The following is a 21,485-nucleotide window of genomic DNA, read 5'->3' on the forward strand; positions in this document are numbered from 1 at the left end:
ATGTGTAAATGCACGTTTGTTTGTTTCCAATATGCTTTTTTTCCTTCACTTTGGGGAAAAAAAAAAAGGCCTCTGTCGGATCGTGAGTTGGTACGAGCTGTGTGTGAGTTTGGGAGAGGGATGGATCCTGCTTGGAGGCAGCATCAAGTTCTCTGACAAGATTAAATAGCAGAATCATGGAAGTGGTTCTGTTGACAGAAGCATGGCCTCGGCTGCTGTGTGCAGGACATAAATAGTGCAGATCTTAGGGAGATCAGTGGCACTGTGCTGTAAAATTACTTACATGCAGAGCTCCACGGGTGGGTACTGCTTTGTTCAGAAAATCTTTGTGTACTTTATGGGGGAAAAATCTATCAGCTGAAGTTTGCATGTCCATTTTATGAGGAACAATTCTGTAACAAATGTTTTTATTGCTTGCAAGTAAAACCACAGTTAAAGTGTTCTGCCTGAGGAAATTCTGCTTGGAGCAATTCAGAAATGACTTGGGCAGTGTGTAGCAGTGGCAGGAGCTGTAGAGTTGTTAAACTCAGAGGGAAGTAAAATGGGGGTGGCTTTATGATGTATGGGGACTTTGCTTTTTCCTGCATTTTACATCAGTGACCACCAGTTTTGCCCATTCCTGTGTGAAAACATGTATTTTTCCAAGTAGTAACATGCACATGTATTACCAGCATTGGAACAGCTGTGGGAAGCTAATCCCAGTTTCCCAATTAACGCTGTTAACAACTGAATTCTGAGCTGTGATTTTTTTTTTAAGCCACGTCGAAAGTAATAACATATGCAGGAATTCTAGTGGGATATTGGAGATCTTGATTATATCTCCACTGACAAACAGTGTATGCCTGCTCTGCCAGAACTCGCAGAGGCTTTGTGTGTGTACACAGCACAGCTCCCTGCTGACCTCATCTCAAACCTAGGTATTTTGCACTGCAAAGAATGGTGCTCAAACTGAGGACAGTGACGTGTTATTGAAACAGATTGTGTTTGTGAGGAGGGGTGGGCACTCTGTTTGGAAGCTCACTGGTGTTTCACAGCATATTTGTAATAGAAGGCAGAAGGAGCAGTTCAGCATGTGATTTGTCTTCTGCTGTAATCAAAGCAGAAGGCTGAGTCATCAGTGGCTGAACTGGAACTAATTGCAGAGAGCTTTGCCGTGGGGACTTCCTCTTGCATATAATTCCCTGACAGATTACAAGTCTGCTGTGCCAATGTGAAGCTGAGCGAGTTTCAGAAGCAGCATATCTTTGCTTTCGTTAGAATATTTTGGGGTTTTTGGTTGTCAGAAAACAAATACCTGGATTTGGTATTGCACTCTTGTATATATGTGTGTGTATACCCGTGTATGCTTATACATACATGAACACGTGTGTGTGTATTCCTCCCCCCACCCCCATGGAAATGAGCTTAGATGTAAGAAGATGCAGCACAAAACATTTGGACCAACGCCTGCCCCTGTGTTCTGGGTAGTTCTGTAAGACTTGCTGTCAACCAGTGCTTGCCACTGAAGGAAATGGTTGGGTGAGCTCCAGCCATAACCAGCTACTGGAGATGGAATTTTAAAATGTTGTTTCCAGCTTCTTCAGTGTAGATGTGAAGCTGTGAGATATTGGGATGTTTATGCAATTATGTTGCTTCCAAGGGAACTTTTATTTAAAATCAATATTCTATGCAAAGCAGTGTGTGCAACCTCAGTAATTTGAAAGTCAGGAAAATGCAATCCTAAGACTTAATTAAATTTTCCTTCTATAAAGATGACAGAGAGGCTCTTCTGCAGCGCTTCTACTTCTCAGTTGTGGAGTTTTGTTGAGCTGTGTGGAAAACTCTTGTTCTGCTTTCATCCTGTGGATTCTCAGTAGCTGTGTTCCTTAGCTGGGTGGTGGCAGTATGTCTGTGTAGGCTGTTAGAATGAGAAGGCATTTAATTTCATCCCATCCTTCTCTTTAGCAGTCACGAGAGCGCAGTGCAGGGTTTGTTGCAGCCATCCCTTTCAGTCCAAGGAGATGAAATACTGTGACTGCTGGAGCTAATGTGGTTTATTGAATTTTGTATCTGATTCTCACCAAAACCAGAACAGTCCCCTGTAATTGCATTTCAGAGTGGAAGTCCAGGTGTGCAGATGTGAAACCAGCTCTTCTAGTTGCAGCAATAAGGTAGCTTAGACTTGCAGTGAACTTTTCTGCTTTCAGTCCCTGTGCATGAACATAAATGGTTGACAGAAGTGAACAGGACTAATTAAAGTGTGCCTGGGAAATGAACGCATTCACAAACTTCTTTCCCTCCAAAACTGTGTCGAACTTTCAAAAACCCATCTCTAGCAATAGCTCTTCTGTGGATTCCTTACTTAAGATCTAAGAGTTACGGCTGCTCTGTTCACTGTTTGGAAATTCTGAGAGTTGTATGAAGTTTCTGTTTGTGGATGAAAGAGCCCTTGAAGAAACCAGACATCCTGGGTGCTGCTTTGCAGGCTCCTTGCCATGGGAAGGGCATTACTTTCCCAACTCTGCAATCCCTTGATGAGTTCAGTGTTTGAATTAACATTGGCAGTACTGTTGCCTTTGTACTACATCACAGGTTTGCACAGCAAAGAATGTTGTAAATTCCAGTTGTGCCTGATAGTCGAGATAGCTTCATTAGTTTACAAAGCGTGGATCTGCTCCAGCTGATGATGGGAATGTGTTTCACAGTGGAGTCGGTGCCAAACAAGGAGGGGAGCAGTGAGAGCTATGCTGTTAAGGATGCCCAGTGTAACCTGGTTTGTCCTCACAGAAAGGCCGGACCCTGAGAGCTGCATTGGATGCCACAGGGCTACCAGGGCCCCAGAGCTGAGCAGCCTTTGTGCAAGGCTGAGGAGGACACTGGGTCTCTCTGCTCTTTCTTTTATGCATGTTGCTCTCATGTGAGCTGGTGCATGTGGTGTGAAGTCTTCTCTTGCCTTCCTGTTTCTCATGCCTCAATATGGGTTGTCTTGTTGGTGAGCTGCATGTTGGCTGGCCCTGTGAGATGCTCTGAAATGCTGTCTCCATGCTGCTTCAGCATTTGTTCCTTAGTTTTAAGGGGTCTTGTCTTCCCTTCCCCCCCTTTTTTGTACAGCCTTTTTGTACAGCCCCTGTATACATTCATCTTCTTGCCTTCAAAAAATGGTTAGAAGAGCTAGCTATGGATAAGAGAGTCCATGGCATTCCATGGAAATGTGAAATCTTTGTAGAAGATCACAGAACTTGCTGATTGCTGTCATCCTTTACTGAACCATGGTTTACATAGGAACTGTTACTACCTTTAACACTGCTCTGGTATTTTTCCTTAAAGCTTTTGTGTTTAATTTTTGTGATGGTGGTGTATGTACAGACAGCAGGTCTGGAGCTGCTGACACCCTGTTGTTGCAGAGCTAGGTGTCGTAATGCTGGGCTGTGAGCTCTCAAGTAAGCAGCGTCAACAGCCCATATTACTAGGAGCATCTCCACCAGAGGGAAGCAGTTGGCTTTTTGTTTTGGTGTTTTTTTTTTTTTAAGTTTTATTTCTTTATGCATGATTTGGGATCCTCAGTAAGCGACAGAAAGGCATTTGTCGTAAATATCTGTGGCTTGGTTCTTTTCAACCTTGTTTCTGCTGAGAGACCGTTTTGCTTTTCCTCCTTGCGCTCACCTGGAGGCAGTGGGGATCAGCTTTTGCTTGTTTGTTGTTGTAGCTCAGTTATTTTTGCACTCCTGCCTTGGAAGCGTCTCACAGCTCTCTTTGTGTTTGTGCTTCTGCACGCACAAAAACGGTGAGAGAAGGAGTGGTGTTTGTGGCTGTACACAAGGTGTGAGTTGCCACGGCCCTCTGGTGTGAGCTGGACGGACCATGATGTCTCTTCATTCATCCTCCCTGCCCTTTTTTCCATGGCAGAATCTCCAGCACTGCGCATCAGTTCAGCAGCTCTTAATGGCAAACCCATGAGGTTTTAATGGTAGTTTTACAGTCTTCAAATAAATGGATTTCTGCTACACATTGATTTAGAAACTTTATATTCTATTTACTGACATCAGTTCCTCTTTCCATAAATCTTCCATGGGTCGCCTACTGCTGCTTTCAGTGACGTGGCAAGTTTGAGTTTTTGCTTAACTTGAACAGTGTACTAAGTTGAGTGATAGGTAATGCTTCTGCTTTCTGATAAAGAAGTAGCTAGAAATAAATAACAAGTAATGAAATGTTGCCTGGACCATCTCTTGCTGTAAGGCACTGGTCAGAGGGAACCAGGCTCAGTTTGTTGTTGTTGTGTTCCCCTCTCCTCGTAATTTTCACTGAATTGCTGCAGTGCTTCCAGCATGACTGCTCTGGAGTACTTCACTGAAATTGGATTAACATTGATTTGGTATTTTTACTTGAAGCTTGTATGTATAAATATGTTCCTTCTTCTGATAAATCTTCTTGCAGTTATCGCTGTGATGACTTTGTAGTGAATGATACCAAGCTGGGGCTGGTGCAGAAGGTCAGAGAGCACCTACAGAACTTGGAAAAGTAAGTGGTGTGTTCACTACCTATGGTTTGGGTAGGCTGACAGAATTTAAATGGGATTTCTGTTCTCTATGCATATTTAGTACATGTGTTTTGGTTGTGATATGAGTGATACTGTGTGTATCTAAAAATGCCTTTTCATCACCGAGGAGCAGAATGGAAGAGGTTTGGCTGATCATGTACATCTTGTTTCTTATATGCTGTGCCTTTAGAGGCTGCATATGCAGGAATTTAGAAATTCATTAGTTTTCTTTCTCCCATGTCAATAATCCCTATATTGTTCCTTAGAAATAGGACAGGATTTCCAGAACAGAATCACAGTTTCATCAAAAGCAGAAAAAAAAAAGTTTCTGAAGCAAAGAAACTGAAACTGAAATGTTGGTGGAAGTAGTTTTCGTGTTATTTGCATAGTTTGGTTTCCGAGCAGAAAGACAAAGAAAAGTTTATGAACTTAAACTGTACAGAAGAAACATGCGTTTCCTGTGACTTTTTCTGGCTCTCTGCCATAGAAAAGTAAATACTATAATCTCTGTGATGCAGATGCTGTGGCCTATGCTAGATAGCAAATATTTTTTTTCTTAGTTTGCTTGCATATCTTTCCTAATCCTAAGTGGAAACGCATGTGCATACAGTGCTTCCCAATGTATTGCAATGCCCCAGAGTTCCAACAGCACTCCTCTGAGAAGTCGCTGCGATCCAGAGAGTGTCTGCATCCTTCCTCAGTGTGTTGGGGACTTCATAAGTAGCGTTAATGTGGTGAGATGTAGGGCTGTGTGGGCACAGTGAGAGCACGCCTGGGAGATGCTGCTCATCCAGAGGCAGGCAGATGTTGTGGTGGAGGATTCCATCATGTCTAATGACAGCTTCTGGATGTTTGGAGGGCTTTTCAATTAAAAAACAAAACGGAAATAGAGCAAAGCCTAAAAGCTGGAACGTTCTGTTAGAGAGAAGTCCTGAGTGGAAGAATCCAGGGCCCCTGATTTCTGGTGCTGTGGAAAAGAGAAACCTGTTGTTCTTGTGGCATTGTATGAGTCTTACCCAGGTGTTGCACCCTGGTGTATTTATATGTCAGAGAAGTGCAATACATTACTGACTGCACTTCAGATGCTTCTGGTCTTCAGTACTTCACTTTGTCCTGGCTTTCTCAGAGTTCAGGATGACTCTTGCAGCAGAAGTATTTTATGGAAAACTCTCTATTAAGCACTCCTTTGGTCATGGGAGAAGATGAAGGCTATTTCAGATCAGAGGTGGCACGTAACAAGGGATGTCTCAGGGCACACACTGCACTACGCATAGCCTAACACAGTTAACTCAGACCTGGGTGTTGAAAATAGGATGTGCATCTGTACTCTATGCATTCTGTTTTCAGTCTATGAAATGCACGTGTGGTTATCAGGAAGCTCTTTGCTGTCTTAATGACAACTGATGGCAGATGTGGTAACTGTTATGACATTGGGATGATTATCTGTTGTCCGTTTCCTGCAAGATTTTGTTTTATACTAACATGTTTTATTTGCTTCCCAACAGTTCAGCCTTTACATCAGACAGACACAGGAAAAGAAAACTATTGGAAAACTCATCTCTGAACAGCAAGTTACTAAAAGTAAATGTAAGTATAACAGAGCTCATACACAGTTTTGCTAAACCTTTTGAGGTTTATAGTTGGGCTAGATTTAAAGTACTTAGCCAGCTACCAACTCCTCCCTGGTTTATTTTGTCTTCCTCATCTCCTGACCACACTGAGGAAAGAGCCTCTTCTCATTAAATAACATTTGATACTCTGCTGTGCTTCTGCTGGCCTCCACTTTGAGCTTCTCTTTGTTCCTTAAGATCAGTGAGGTGGAAAACAGGTAGTACTCAAGAGATTGAAACAGCTACAAGGAAGGTTTTATTTTCATTTCACTTTATTTTGTGCAGACAGGGCATTTATTTTGTTCCTTTTAGAGTGCAGAAAGAAGACAGAGAGGCAAGCCTTTGTCTAAAGGGGGATGAGAGAGTAGTTTTTAAGAAAAAGTAGAAGGCTTTTAAAACTTCTAAGAAACAGCTGATGAAATTTGCTTTCCAAAGCAGCTGTGAAATATGCTGAAGACTGTGCTCCCTCTCACGTTCCACCTTCCTGATGGTTTGACTTCACGTCTGTTGAGCAGTACCCAGGAGAACACAGTCCAGCTCTGTCTGAAAAGCTGCACAGTATTTTCCAGTCAAAGAACGCTCCAAACCAAATGCCTGTTTGTGGTGGTTAGAGTTGAGGGATCTTCTAATCCACATAATTTCTCACAGATTTCAGGGAGGGGGAAAGAAGAGAGAGTGACTCGGCTCTATGTGACTGCCTTGTTTTCACCAGAGGGAGCGTAGAGCAGAGTGCTGCCTCCTGAGCCCTTGGGCCTGCAGCACAGCAGTGAATTCCAGTGCAGCTGAAGTAATGGCTGTCTTCAGCTACAAGAAATAATTGTCTGAGTGGGAAGCGAAGAGGCTCTGATTATGAATGGAAATAAGAGGGGAGGGATGGCAGAAGCAAAGCAGTCAGTTGCTGCTTTGCAGAGTCTTTGGGTTTAGTGACATTGAAAATGTACTGCCAGGGTTGCTTTGGCTTTGAAACCACGTTTTTCAAATCGAGTAGATTAATGATTGTTGGTATCACAGTAACAGCTCTGCTGGGAGAAAGTGGGTGAGCAGGGATGTATGCATCTTTAACCTAAGCATCCTCACTTCCAGGGAAGCACCACTGCCCTCTGTGCCACAGGCCTTCGGAACCTGGGGAACACGTGTTTCATGAATGCCATCCTGCAGTCGCTCAGGTACTTCCTTGCTGTCAGTCAGGACTGAGCTTGCCAGAGACAAAGCACAGGTCCATTACTGGGACTTCTGTAGCAGAGCATAGAATCAGTAGGTAGAAGATGACACTGTTAACTTCCTTAGCAGCTGCAGCTTGTTTTTGTTAGGGAGTGCTTTTGATAACTCTATCACAGTACCTGTTTGTCAAAGCAGAGCCAAAATGTAGTTGTTTCAGGTATTTGGGATGATGGTGGTATTTACGGATTCAGTCACTCATTTACAGAAGATAAGTATTTGTTACAGTATTTCTAGTATTGTGGAAGAAAATGTTTAAAAAAACAACCTGTTCCTGTTGCCATCACTTACCATCACTAGGTGAAGTTCCGTTCATGGATTTCAAATAACAGACTCCAGGATTACATCTTCCCTTTACTCTCTGTCCTTTAAGGATTTCATTCATTTTTCCTTTTTTTTTCTTCCCCAGTAATATTCAGCAGTTTTGCTGTTACTTCAAAGAATTGCCTGCTGTGGAGCTGAGGAATGGGAAGACAGCAGGCAGGAGAACTTACCATACCAGGAGCCAGGGAGATAACAATGTGTAAGCAGAGGCTTCTTTGTTGTCACTGAACTTTAATGAAAATGGCAAATGCTGAACTCGTAGAGCTGCTATACACTTTCAGTGTTAGAGAATCACAGAAAATGATCCCTAGAGGATCAGTGTCGTAGAAAAACAGTTGGCTGCACAAGAAAAAGGAACTGCTGCTTGCAGTGGGCACGTGTCAGCCTTGTCCTGCAGGGAGAGGCAGTCAAATACATCAGGAAGTGCTAAGGTAAGGTGAGGAAGTGCTAGTTAAATACTGCCACTTGGTTGTGCCATTCAGAGCCTGTAACTTCTTTCAGCAAGTGTTGAAGTGACCATGTTAGTAGACTTTACAACACAATGGTGAAGGGTGCATAGATTTCCAGTATCTGAAATATAATTTTCCTAACCTGTCCACCTCTGATGTTATGGGTAGGATTTTGGGCAAACTCTTTGAAGTACTGGAATGTACTCAGTCATTACAATTTTAACCAAGGTAACGTCTGATATTTGTACCATTGAGCTAGTAAACCCTCTGGAGTTACACTGCAAGCCCATATTCATCACCAGCTTTTACTTTCTTTCCAGTTCATTGGTGGAAGAATTCAGAAAGACACTTTGTGCTCTATGGCAAGGAAGCCAAACTGCATTTAGTCCAGAGTCCTTATTTTATGTTGTTTGGAAAATTATGCCAAATTTTAGGTAAGTTTTGTAACTTATTATTTTCTATTGTAATCTTGTATTGCTGGTGTCCTGATCTCCAACCTGCTGAATGTGGGAGATGGAGAATGCAGACTTCCTGTGTGCCCATAAATACTCCTGGAAAAAAATCTTTACTTAGGTTTGCTTTTGTGTTTGTCAGTGGATCTTTTTTCCCCACGCTTTGATAATGTGCTGCATGTGACACTGATGGAGATGGCAGAGATCTCAAATGCTGAAACACTTTGTAAAGTGCTTGTAAAGATACTTTGTGCCTCGTGGCAAAGAAGCAAAAGTGCCTTTAGGTCACAGTCATATTCCAAGCTTGCTCCAATAAGAAACTGATGAAGTCAGATTAAAAATGTGCAGGTCTACATGCAAATGTACTGGGTAAAACTTCCTTGATTCTCTGAAAGCACAGTTATCATCATTAGTTGGACGTGAAATGAGGACTGTAATAAAACCAGCCATTTTGTGCCCATACTGACAAAAAAAGAAAGACAATGGTTACTCCAGTAAATTGAAGTATCATTCCTCTCCAAGGTCTCCCTGTCCTGGCCCCTGAACCTCTTTCAAAGGAGCACTGAAACCTGTTAGGATATATTGTGATGAAGGTAAGTTGCTCCATGTTCTCAGGTAGTAAAGATGCTGTTATCTGTTACGCCTCTAGCAGTGCTGAAAAGATGCTGTGAGCATACACGAGTAACCCAAATAACGAAAGCTGTCTTGTTCTGTTCTTCACACTGCCGAGTCTGTTTCAGTTGGCTTAAGAGAATCAAGGAAGTTTAATACCAGTGGTTTCATGCAGTGACCAAAAACTCCATCTGTGATGTCTTTGATCATTTTTTCCAACTACAGTCTTCACTGTAATTCCCGATAGGCTAAGCAAGAAACAATTGGAGTTCCTCAAGCAAATTTTCAGCACTGTGGATTCTATCAGAGTTTTTAAAAGTGCTTTTATATTGTTTTAGGGTTTTAAAATTATTTTCCCCTTATTCCCGCTTAACTAGGAACATGTGCATGATTAAGTGGTGAGGAATCACTTGGAGAGCAGTGTCAGCTGGTCAGCAAATCCCTGCTCCCACATGGTCCAGTGAGAAAGCTTGTTCAGTGCTTGACCGTACCTTGTAAAAGGTGATGGCGTTCCTGGTGTGCATTGTGTGCTGCTCACCAGATAGAGCGGAGGAGCTGGACAGATGCTCAGGAAAGGTGGCTGGAACCAATAGCTTACCAACAGCAGAATAGCTGCTCTGGCTGTGCTTATGAAGTGATGGGGGCAGGGAGAGAAAACATACTTGGAAACTTGGTTTAATTTTTTTTAAGCTTAAAGATATGTCAGTTGTTGAAGGCGTGTGCCTGCTTCCAGGACTGCAAGTGCTGCTTTTCTTTCAGAAGGTTACTGACTTTGTTACAGGAAGTTGAACAAAAGAAGGGTTGCTTGGGCTCGTGATGGTTCTCTGTCTCATCTCACATGTAATCTGTGTAGAGAATATTGCTTATGGTTTTTAAGACTTGTATATGACAAGCACAGCCAGAGTGTCTCTAAGCTCCAACTCTGCTGCCAAAGTCCTGCTCCTTGACGTTGTGCTGCTTTGATTCTGCTGCGTGCCAAAATAGCCTGCAGCTTCATGCTGAGTTGCAAGATGTGTGTTTTGTAGTCTTACTGCTGTATAAATAGAGTGCTCTGTTCTCCTAGTAAATGTCTCTCTTCATATCTTGCTATCAGTAGGAAAAGGGATGTCAGCAGTGGGCTTCTGATATTACAGTCAGATCAGGGATGTTACAGTCTGATCAGGGATGTTACACAAGCTGTCAGAGAAACTCTGCATTTCAGCTGAAGAGCGTTCATCCATATCCTCACAGTCTTTTCAAGATCTGCATTTAGACTTGAGCTTTTTATCAAATGCAGAGAATCTTTCATCTATAAATAACTTATTTGTGTGCCAGCGTAAAACCCGTGCATCAGGATCACAGCCAACAGCGTGGAATGATTCCAAAGGTTATTTAGTCATACCTGTTGGTGATCAAATGCACTGTGTTAGGAGTTCTTTGAGGAGGAAGTTGCTGTTGGGAAGGTATCTGAAGCAAAGTAGATCCCATGCATGTAATCTTCAGATGAAGAATCATCATAAACAGCTGTTCAGTAAGCAGGAGATACCTGTATTAAATATGCTTTTGTCTTAACGATTTCAGAGTTTGCACTGTCAGTGAGAGATGCATGTGGGAAACCAAACGCTGAGAATAAATTCCTTGTATCAGTGGGGAGGGGAGCAAGCAGGCAAGCAAGCAACTGGATCTGCCAAAGCATCACATGGCTGTGTACCAAATGAAGAGCATGTGGTCATTCTGACATGGCACGGCACCCATACGTTTGGTGATGTCCTTGAACAGCACCGGTTTTGAGACTTCAGAATGCTGACCATAACTGGGTCCAGAGTTGAGATGAGCAGAGTGCTGGCTGAATCCAGATATCTGAGTTGTAACAGTTCTGCAGCAGCTCTTCCATTATAAAACTTACCATAGAAGTTCCTCATGGAGATGGCTGCACAGTGATGGGGCTGTGAGGGAACAGAGGTTGTGGTTTGTTTGCACATCAGTGTATCTTTCTGAGGGCTTCGGTTCAAAATACACACGGCTCTTTAAATCCTGCTCAGTATTGCTAAACAAATGTATGTTGTTCTGAGTGATGTGCTCTGTCTCAAAGTAATACAGCCCAAACCTTTGGTGATGATGTTGTTTTTGTTTTTGCTCAAGGGGTTACCAGCAACAGGATGCCCACGAGTTCATGCGTTACCTTTTGGACCATCTACACCTGGAACTCCAGGGTGGCTTTAATGGTGTTTCACGTTCAGTAATTTTGCAAGAAAATTCTAGCCTGACTGCGAGCAGCAAATGTTGCATGTAAGAAATGTTCTCTAATTATTTCTTCAATACCTTAGTGCCTTTGTGTAGGTCTGGGTGGCGGATCTGAAAGTTTAAGTGCACGTTTCCTTGTTCGAGCTGTCCTTAGCAAATGTGTAACATCGCAGTTACAAAGCTGCAGGGACATGGACTATGGTCCTACAGGATCTTCTTCCTTTCACAAGGAAGTATGGCCCTCAGATGAGCACTCTTTTCCTGGCTGTGAGCATACAGAGTAAGTTGTAAACACACTTCAGAAGAAAAAAAATCTGTGCAGTTCCTATTCTGTATGCATATGGAATTATCTTCTTTTGGAGTGATAGATGGCTTGAAAAATACACAGGCAAAAAGGCTGCCAAGGAGCTGAATGCTTAAATTGTCAGTGGACCTTGTAGATTAGGGAGAAAGCAGAGCAGCTTCTGTTGGATTTGAGGCAGTTTCCCTGCAGATGGTCTCTGCATTTTGTTTATTCACCTGATGCACACTTAAAGCTGCTGGGTTTTTTTGTTGTTGTTTTCCTGCCACTGTTGATTTTCACGTTGTTGTGCATCCTGAAACAGGCACTCATCTGCTTATTCATAGAATCACAGAATGGCCTGGGTTGAAAAGGAGCACAGCAATCATCTAGCTTCAACCCTCTTGCTTTGTGCAGGGTCCCCAGCCACACACCTCTCTTAAAATACTGCTCTTCCTGAATTTTGCTGGGTGTGCTTTTTCTCAGATTAAAGCTATCACAGGGAGAAAGCATTTTAATTTGCTTCAGGAAGTAAGGTCAGGTCAGTTTGGTCCTTGGATTCTCTGAGCAGAAGTTGAGTGAATTTTCCCTTTCTGTAGTGATGACTACACTGGGTAGTATATAGTACATAGTAGACAGCTCTACTGTTTCCCCAAAAAACAAGTGTCTAAAATTGCTCTTAGAATTAAAGAATGCTTGGAAAATAAACCAGTTTTGTTTTCAATGTGCATAAATGTATCTGACCTTGGGAGAGAGCTTAACTTTGAGATGTGTACAGTAATTCTGCTGTGAGCATGGAGAGGTGGAATACAGTAGCAGTGAATTGCCTTTTGTCAAAGGCACACTGAGGTCATATGTGCTTAAATGGTTTCAGTGTGAGGATGCTGTGAATACTCTCTTTTTGAGTGTCCCTTTATTTGGGCAGCCATTTCCTTCCACTTTACAGTTAATATCAGCTCTGCTTGTTAAGTTATAGGTGGAGCACTGATACAGAACATGGGTTTTTGCAAGCTTGCAGCGTCAGAACTACAAGCACAAACTAGCCAGTTATTGCAAAGTTGTGTAATAAAATGGTTTGTTCTCATTGGGCTACGAAGTCATTACCTAATCTGCAGAGAAGATTCAGTAAGAGACTTAGCCTAATGGAAGTGTGGAGGATGATGATGCTGGTAGATATCGCTTAGCATATCTTAATGCAATGTAAGCTGTCTTTGGTAGCAAAACGGGAGAAATGTAGAACTTGATTTAAAGGAGTCCAAATTACTTGCAGCAAAGAATGGTGATGTTTCAAAACAAAATGGTTGACCTACCTGTGAGGGAAGAATTTTAGTTTGGAAACAGCCTTAGTCACAGGGCACCTTGTGAGAATCACAGAACTGTAGGGGTTGGAAGGGACCTCCAGAGATCATCGAGTCCAACCCCCTGCCAAAGCAGGTTCCCTACAGCAGGTCGCACAGGTCGGCATCCAGGCAGGTCTTGAACATCTCCAGAGAAGGAGACTCCACCACCTCCCTGGGCAGCCTGTTCCAGTGCTCCGTCACCTCACTGTAAAGAAGTTCTTGCGCACATTGGTGCAGAACTTCCTATGCTGCGGTTTCCAGCCGTTTCCCCTTGTCCTGTCTCCACTCACCACTGAAAAGAGTCTGGCCTCGCCATTCTGCCCCCCACACCTTAGATACCTTAGATAACAGACCCAGTTCACTCAGCCTTTCTTCATAGCAGAGATGCTCCAGGCCCTTCACCATCTTCGTGGCCCTCCGCTGGACTCTTTCCAAGAGATCCCTGTCTTTTTTGTACTGGGGAGCCCAGAACTGGACGCAGTGCTCCAGATGAGGCCTCACCAGGGCAGAGTAGAGGGGGAGGATCACCTCCTTTGACCTGCTGGCCACGCTCTTTTTAATGCATCCCAGGATGCCATTGGTCCTCTTGGCCACCAGGGCACACTGCTGGCTCATGGCCAACCTGTCGTCCACCAGGACCCCCAGGTCCCTCTCCGCAGAGCTCCCCTCCAGCAGCTCATCCCCCAACCTGTACTGGTGCATGCAATTATTCCTCCCCAGATGCAAGACTCTACACTTGCTTTTGTTAAGCCTCATCCGTTTTTCTTTGCCCAGCTCTCCAGCCTGTCCAGGTCTTGCTGAATGGCAGCACGGCCTTTAGGCGTGTCAGCCAATCCTCCCAACTTGGTATCATCAGCAAACTTGCTGAGGGTGGCCATTATCCCTTCATCAAGGTCATTGATGAAGATGTTGAACAAGACCGGACCCAGCACAGACCCCTGGGGGACACCACTGGTTACAGGTCTCCAGCCAGACTCTGCACTGCCAACTCTGCACCTCTGTGTGATAAAAAGGGACTCAGCCAGTACTTCAGCACTAAAATACCCAGCATCTATGTAAAGAATATGCAGTTCAGTTCGTATTTTCTGTTGGCGCGTGGTGAAGGACTGCAACAGCTAAATACCTGCAGTAGGCACTTCTGGGATGGGTGAAAGCCCTGTGAATGAACAGTATCTCTTTGTGGACTAAACTTCTCTGTGTAGCAGCAATGAGTGATAAACTAGTTGTATGAGGTATTACAAATGAAGACCAGACCAGATTTCTAACTTTTATTCTGTGTTCTGATTTGCCTAGAAATGGAGCCTCCACTGTTGTCACAGCCATTTTTGGAGGCATTCTTCAAAATGAAGTCAACTGCTTAATATGTGGAACAGAATCTAGAAAATTTGACCCATTCCTAGGTAAGATACCTCTTGTCTTAAAAATAAATAAATAAATACATAGAGTGGGTGCTACAAGGTAGGAAAGCAAATCTGAAATTTGATTCATTTAGGTGTCATATGCCTGGACCACAGGTTTAGTGTGGAATGATTAAGCATTGTTTAATTCCACCCTAAAGCTTTTTCTTTGTGCTTGTTTTCCCAGATCTTTCGCTAGATATTCCAAGTCAGTTCAGAAATAAACGTACTAAAAATCAAGAAAATGGACCAATGTGCACACTACGAGGTAAGGGTGCCTGGATAACGAGCTCATTAACGAGAACTGGAGTGTACACTCACCTGGTTATGACTTGGTGGCATGTGCCGTCTGATTTTATCAGATGCTGCAGTAGAAAAAGGTGCAAAAACAATTTTCCACGTATGCCTCACCCATCACTACGTATTGAAGTGCTGCTTTAATAAACTGGGGCGGAGATGTGCTTTGGTTTGAGATGTGCAGGTCAGCTGAATACCCAGGAAAATACCGGCACTGCTTTCTTCATGGTCAGTGCTTTCCATCTCGTCCAGTTTTTCCAGCCCACATTTGTGTAGTCAGTCTGTAACAGCTGTACTGCTGAGGCACTGTGCTTACAGCACGTTCTGTGAGCATGCCCCTCATGCAGAGTGAGGTTGACTCTCGTGAGTCTCTGCTTTTTAAACAGCGTGAACACAGCCCTGTAAAGCTTGGCAGAGTTGCTGCGATTGATCTTGTTTTAAAGGATGTTAATTTTGATGCATTCATAAATCTACCTGATGGAAATTGCAAAACACTACGTGAAAAAACATATATATATATATTTTTTTCCTCTGCTCATCCTGTACTTAAAACCAGATCACTTCTATAAGTTGAACATTTGTTACTGGAACGTAATGGAATTACAATGAAATAAACCATTGTGCTGAGCGGTGGAAGGAATCTCGTTTGAAGGAGTCTTTTTTTTTCCTCTGGAACTGCTTATAGCTGTCTTTGTTGAAAGGAGCAAGGAACAAGGAACATTGCATGTCAGAACCCGCTGGTGTGTGCCAGCTGCAGATTTTTGGAGCACAACCTGTAGATTAACAAGACTGCAATGCAGGAGCACCTTGATGCTGCTGAGTTTGCTGCATTTTATGTTACAAAGATCATTTGCTGTAATCTTGATTTAGATTTCTGTGTGTTGTTTTTGTTTCCAGATTGTCTTCGCAGTTTTACAGACCTGGAAGAACTTGATGAGACAGAGCTGTATATGTGTCATAAATGCAAAAAGAAACAGAAGTCCACCAAAAAATTCTGGATTCAGAAACTACCAAAGGTTTGTATAAACATGAAAAGTAAGAGCATGGCAGCTTGTCAAAGAAACGGCTGCTCAGCTGTTCCTGGACCAACACCTGAGCCTTCCAGATAGACAGAAGCAAATTCAGCCAGTTCCTCTAATGCTTGTTTTATTTTATTAATCCCTTAGGTGCTATGCTTACACTTGAAACGATTTCACTGGACAGCATATCTAAGAAACAAAGTTGATACATACGTTGAGTTTCCCTTACGAGGCCTAGACATGAAATGTTACCTGTTAGAGGTATGGAGACTCCCATGGCAACCTCCTAGAGAAATTCTTGACATCACATATGTCTTTGTTACAAATTACAGCAGGTATCCCTGAGATCTGAAGAGTTTTGTCTTTTTAACTGCAGCCTGAAAACAGTGGCCCAGAAAGCTGTCTCTATGACCTTGCAGCTGTTGTTGTGCATCATGGCTCAGGGTGAGTACATGGAGTAAGCCTGCTTCAGGGCAGAGATCTCCTCACTGAATTACATGCCAGCTTATTTAAGGCTTTTCTTCTCCTGGTGAATGTCTGTATATGTCACTGGTGGAAACATGCAGTAATTTACAAGCTTCTGTGGAACTGGGCTGAAATAACATCAGACGGATGCATTTATGATGTAGTTATTCCAGTGAATTCCCCTTGGCAGTCTCTAGGGGTAATCACTAAAGTGAAAGAATGAAAAGCATGAAAACTAACGCTGAATAAAGGGTCCTTCCAGCCGTTTGTGCTTCATTTTAACATTCTTAAGGCAAAGATGTTTTTCTCTTCAGTTTGCAATGCACATATGTGTTTATGCCACAGTGTGTGTGTTTGAAACACATGTAGTAGTGGCACAGTCATTTCTCCTACAGGAGTGAAACCTCAAAGTGAATGCTAATAGACGTGTCACAAAGCTGAGTACTATTTGTATTTTGAAGTGAAATTGCTGGCTATGGGTTGTTTAAGTTTGGTGGGGTTTTTTTTGGTTTTTTTTTTTTCCTGTTTCCCAACCCTGGGTGGAACTGTTGAGAATAACTGCAGTAGTGACAAAACAGCTGTCTGTCCAGGGAAGAAGCTGTAGTTGTAAGAAATCACTTCAGGCCGTGAAGGGGTTTAAAAAACCCCCTTCTAAAGTCCTTTCTAAGGAAACTGTCATATTAATCAAATCCTTGTTGATATCCAAATTTAATTCAAAGATACTAAACAAAATTTTGTCTGCAGAACCACTCTTTCTGCTTGAAACAGAGGGTGGACAATCTAAGAGACAAGACTCCTAAAGGCAGCCTTCGTAGCACCACAGTGCATCTGACTGGTGCTTTGAGGTCAAGGGAAAACTACAGGCATTAAGGGAGAGCCAGCCATGGCTAGGACAGAATGAGGTGGTTGGAACCATTAATGTGTTGCAGCAGCATACAGAAGTGAGAGCAGGCCTTGTCTTGAGTGGCAAGGGATGGAAATTGAGAGGGTGTAGCTCTCTTAGATTCAAGATGTGGCTCCAAAGCTTGGGTCTGTTTAAACTGCTCTTGAAGGACTTTTTTTAGTAGCCTAGTATTTGTTTTGCTGCGGGTGCTCTTGATTAAATTTAGGTGTTTCTTCAGACCTCAATGGGCAAATGTTCTGTAAAAACAAAACACAGTACAATCTTCATAGCTAATGCCTGACTTCCCTATAGGCAAATGTGGAAGTTCTGTGTTGCAAGAAGCCTTGCTTGCACAAAAACAGTGGCATGCTAGGAAGTTGATATTTAAAAACCCAAATTTAACTCAGCATGAAACCTTAATCAGAGAACAATGAAGAAGGGAAGAGTCATACCGTCTGCTGTAGAGAGCTGTCAGTTCCTGGAAGTCTCTTAGTCCGTTACTGCCTAGCAGCAAATGGTCAGTCTCTTTCTGATTGTCCTTTCTCTCTTCCCCCTGCCGTGCTGACAGCGTTGGATCTGGACATTACACTGCGTACGCAGCTCACGAAGGTCGTTGGTTCCATTTCAACGACAGTACTGTAACTCTGACCGACGAGGAGACTGTGGTAAAGGCCAAGGCCTACATCCTCTTCTATGTGGAACGGCAAGCCAAATCTGGATCAGATAAACTTTAATACCTCCTTTTAATTCTCACTTATCAAGTCCACGGGACAAAACATTTCCATTTTTCCATAAATACTTGATCCAAGACTATTAATTTCATTGTGCACTTTTCAATTTCCTCTTGTGGGTTTTAGTTTTGTCATGTCAGTGGTAGCATTTGACTTACTGAACTTGGACACAAACTAACTTTTTTTTAGTTATACCAGAAAACCTCAGCAGATTTTGATTTGCTGCTTTAGTTGTGATAACTCAATTTTTATATATATATAGTTTCATGAAATACCTAGTTATTTGACTTTTTTTATATTAATGTTTCCAGTTCTCACTTTCTAAAGGCACATTTACATCAGAGCAGCTTTCTGTTCTCCTCACAAGCAAGACAAATGTGCTTATCACACAGAGCAGTGTAACTATGTTGCTCTCACAGCTGTTATATAGATCAAGGAATTGCTTGCACATAATGTTTTACCTTGTGCAAGAAAGTAAGCCGTGACCTCTGACCAATCATTCTTTGTCTGCAGAAGAGATGAGATGCAGCATCATTATAGACCAGGTAATTGCTGCTCTAGCTGCTATATTGGTGTGTATTCAGGCTGCTGAATTTCATGAATTGTTGTAAATAAACAGTTGGTTTAATTGTATCTATACTGCAGAATAATTCAAGTATTCTTCACATATGCTTTTCCCACCCCCAAAACGTCTTTAAAAATTACCTTAAAATATATGCATCGAAATTGTCTTGGTTAATTTTATTATTTTTTTCTAATCAGACTTGAATTGTTAAAAGTTGCCTCTTTGTTAGACTGTAATCCTAAAGTTTGATCATGAACACTTCTTTGCTTTAAAACTCAGAGAATTCCTGGCAGTGGGACCCCAGCTCTCTTTCCATCTGGGAACTGGGAGCACAGCCCCTAAGTGTGGGTTTGTGAGAACAGCCTTAGGCCTGAGCATATTCTGTCTGCTTCAGTGCCTGTAGTTCACTTGAAAAGGAAGCTGATAGAGTTTGAGATGCTTGATGTGAAATTTATCACTTCAAATACGAACTAAAGGGAAAACAGCCTGAAGGGTAATGCAGAACTGCTTGTTGACTGGAGCAGATTCCGGTAAGCTGCAGTATTTATCTGTTAGCCCAGTGTGGGATTTTTCCATTTTCAGTCTGAAGGTTTACACAGATGGTGGGATTGATGCAATTTGTAAGACCTGACTATGCAGTGGAGAAAGCTGTTCAGAGTTTTCAGCTCTACTCCTCCTCCACATAGTGGAAGTCAGATAATTGCTGTTAGTGAGATTTTAAAAAGGTGGTCAGGAGAAAATGTTGCAAAACCCAGGAATTCTGAAAACCCCCAAAATCTGACAAATGCTTCATTTCAGTGCTTTCCTTGCGCCCCACCCTTTCCAGCTATCTACCTACTGCCCAGCCACTAACCGGACGTTCCTGCAATCTGAAAAGCTTGGTGGTAAGAATAGCGTTTTACTTCACGTAGAGCATGCTATCAGTAGAATATACTAGCCTGAAAGCACCCAAGAACTGAAGTTTAACATGTGAGTACTCTTTTCATTTAATGCTTCCAAAAAGACCAAATATGCAGCAGAAATTTCCCTGCAAATTGTACTATGTAGCTCAACCTAGTGCAGATGGGTGAGCTCCTGCTTCCTTGCTGTGGGTTACCTGGTAGAAATACGAACAGAAATTATGGTCAGGTGAGTTCCTTGTAAAATGTCAGTCTTATGGTTTTTTCTCCTTAAACCAGGAGAGATTGACTGACTCAATATAAAAGCTGTGGAAAATGTTCCATTTTGCTCATGGTGTATGAATATGTGAACTGAACATTATTTAAAATCTATCGTGATTATCTGGTACATTAATGGAAGTGTGTATATATATATATATATATATGGTATATATAGACTGCCATTAATAGTCCATATATATAGACTCCCATATCTATATATATTACATTATGGGAGTCTATATATACATACAGATATTCACAATAGATTCTATATATCCTCAAGTTGAGCAGTAAATAGAACTCTTAATTGTTTAAACTGCAGATAGTTTGTTAGCTCCCCTTTCTCAGTTTCACACCGAAGACATGTGACAGACTTCACTGTTGTGTGGGATGTGAAATATTTTTTACAGCATTTAAACCCCAGAGGGCAGCCCTGCTGCTCCCAGCTGGGGCATTAAGTCAGTTCCATCCATGTCTGCTTGCTGCTTGGCTTGCATTGTTTTCTGGGGTTTCAGTGCAGGGAATACAAACCTTAAACTGCACAACTAGCTGTGGGCCAGAAACAGTTTAACGGGCAGGAGTCAGGTGTATGCAAACTAGTGATGTAAATGTGCCTTTCTGTAATTGTAAGAACTTAATTTGTAATCTTCATCGCCATTCACGTACTTGTTTTAAGCAGCTTCTTATTTCTGTTAATTTTTGGGGTCAGACCAATTTCTCACTTAAGCATTTACTTTCAGTAACACTTTCTCTGTAACGTTAAGGTCTTGGGCGACGGTATCCAGCATGGTCCGTGTCAGATGTGGCCATGGGAACGCAGTGCAATCACATCAGCCTTGTTTCTTGCAGCACGTGGTGTACGGACTTAGCCATATGCTTTCCTGGAACAAATACATATAAACCCTTTCCTAATTTAACTTTCTCCCACTGCAAAACCAGATGGACAGCATGAACAGTTTGTTGTGGCAACACAAGTATTTCTCTTCCTGGTGGAGAACTTTGCTTATCCACTGTATTCTATTCAGTGTGGTGTCAGAAGAAAAAAAAAAAAAAAAAAAAAGTAAGCACTGAACCAGTAACCTATACTGCACCTGGCCTAGTATTACATTTTTAACCTTACTTGTATAGCCTATATTTATCTACTAGCTTGTGGGAGGGGAGGGATATCTCATTTCATTCAAGCCAAATGTTTCTACTTAACTGCTGATCATAGTACATGCTAACAGGCAAGAATTTGTCTTGCTTGTGACTGCTCTGCAAGCAGCAACTGCTCTCTGCAGTTCAGAGACTTCCATATTTTTCATCAAAATTTGTCTGATCGAGGGTTACCCTTTTTTGTTAGTCACTGTTTAGCCATGTACACAACTGGAGACGTGATTTATGTCAAACAGAACTGCAGAATGCCCAGCTCTCAGAACACTTCTGTTCCGGTGTGTTGCATATTGAGCATTTAAGTGTGTGGCATTATGCAAAATGCTGCAGCATTGATGGAGCTCTTTCTCGTTGCGTAGGCAGAAGGGATTTTTCCAGGTGTGAACAGCTGTGTGAGATGAGAGTTCAAAGCTTGTGGGGAGCAATGGATGTGTTTCAGAAGCTGAAGACCATTTACAAGGATTTTGCTAAAGCAGTGGAAAGCATAACAGTTGGTGTTCAACAGCCTCCCCCGTGTTTCATTGCTGATGTGTCTGTGTCTTACTGATGAGGTAATCGGCACCTTGAAAACTGATTCCGATGTGCTTTAGGATATCCTCAAGTACTGTAGTGCCATAGTTGTAATTGTTTACCATTAAAATTGTGTGTAATTTTCAGTGGGGATCACTGACTGTGCTCATCTTGTGTGTTATTGGAGCATTTCCAGGATGAATGTGAATTACATCTTACTCACACAGTGTTTATGGAAAACGTGCCATTAAAGTGTCTCTTTTTCCTTAGGCAGTGAAACTT

General features: G+C 42.3%; 1 protein-coding gene across 7 annotated transcripts in view; it reads left to right on the forward strand.

The window, feature by feature from the left end:
- Positions 1-21,354, forward strand: part of USP3 (ubiquitin specific peptidase 3) — a 38,238-nt gene extending 16,884 nt beyond the window's left edge. For 6 of the 7 annotated variants that reach the window (XM_048956178.1, XM_048956180.1, XM_048956182.1 and 3 more), the window contains exons 4-15: positions 4,414-4,497; positions 6,022-6,103; positions 7,210-7,292; positions 7,754-7,867; positions 8,438-8,551; positions 11,303-11,449; positions 14,318-14,424; positions 14,609-14,689; positions 15,616-15,734; positions 15,885-15,998; positions 16,114-16,181; positions 17,654-21,354. In XM_048956178.1, coding sequence (XP_048812135.1) covers positions 4,414-4,497; positions 6,022-6,103; positions 7,210-7,292; positions 7,754-7,867; positions 8,438-8,551; positions 11,303-11,449; positions 14,318-14,424; positions 14,609-14,689; positions 15,616-15,734; positions 15,885-15,998; positions 16,114-16,181; positions 17,654-17,819 — 1,279 coding nt within the window. In that variant the 3' untranslated portion in view covers positions 17,820-21,354. Of the gene's footprint in view, positions 1-4,413; positions 4,498-6,021; positions 6,104-7,209; positions 7,293-7,753; positions 7,868-8,437; positions 8,552-11,302; positions 11,450-14,317; positions 14,425-14,608; positions 14,690-15,615; positions 15,735-15,884; positions 15,999-16,069; positions 16,182-17,653 lie in introns of all 7 variants that reach the window. The other variant, XM_048956181.1, reaches the window with a different exon arrangement.
- The last annotated feature ends 131 nt before the right edge of the window (positions 21,355-21,485 follow it).

The sequence above is a fragment of the Lagopus muta genome, chromosome 10, assembly GCF_023343835.1.
Source record: "Lagopus muta isolate bLagMut1 chromosome 10, bLagMut1 primary, whole genome shotgun sequence".
Taxonomy (NCBI): domain Eukaryota; kingdom Metazoa; phylum Chordata; class Aves; order Galliformes; family Phasianidae; genus Lagopus; species Lagopus muta.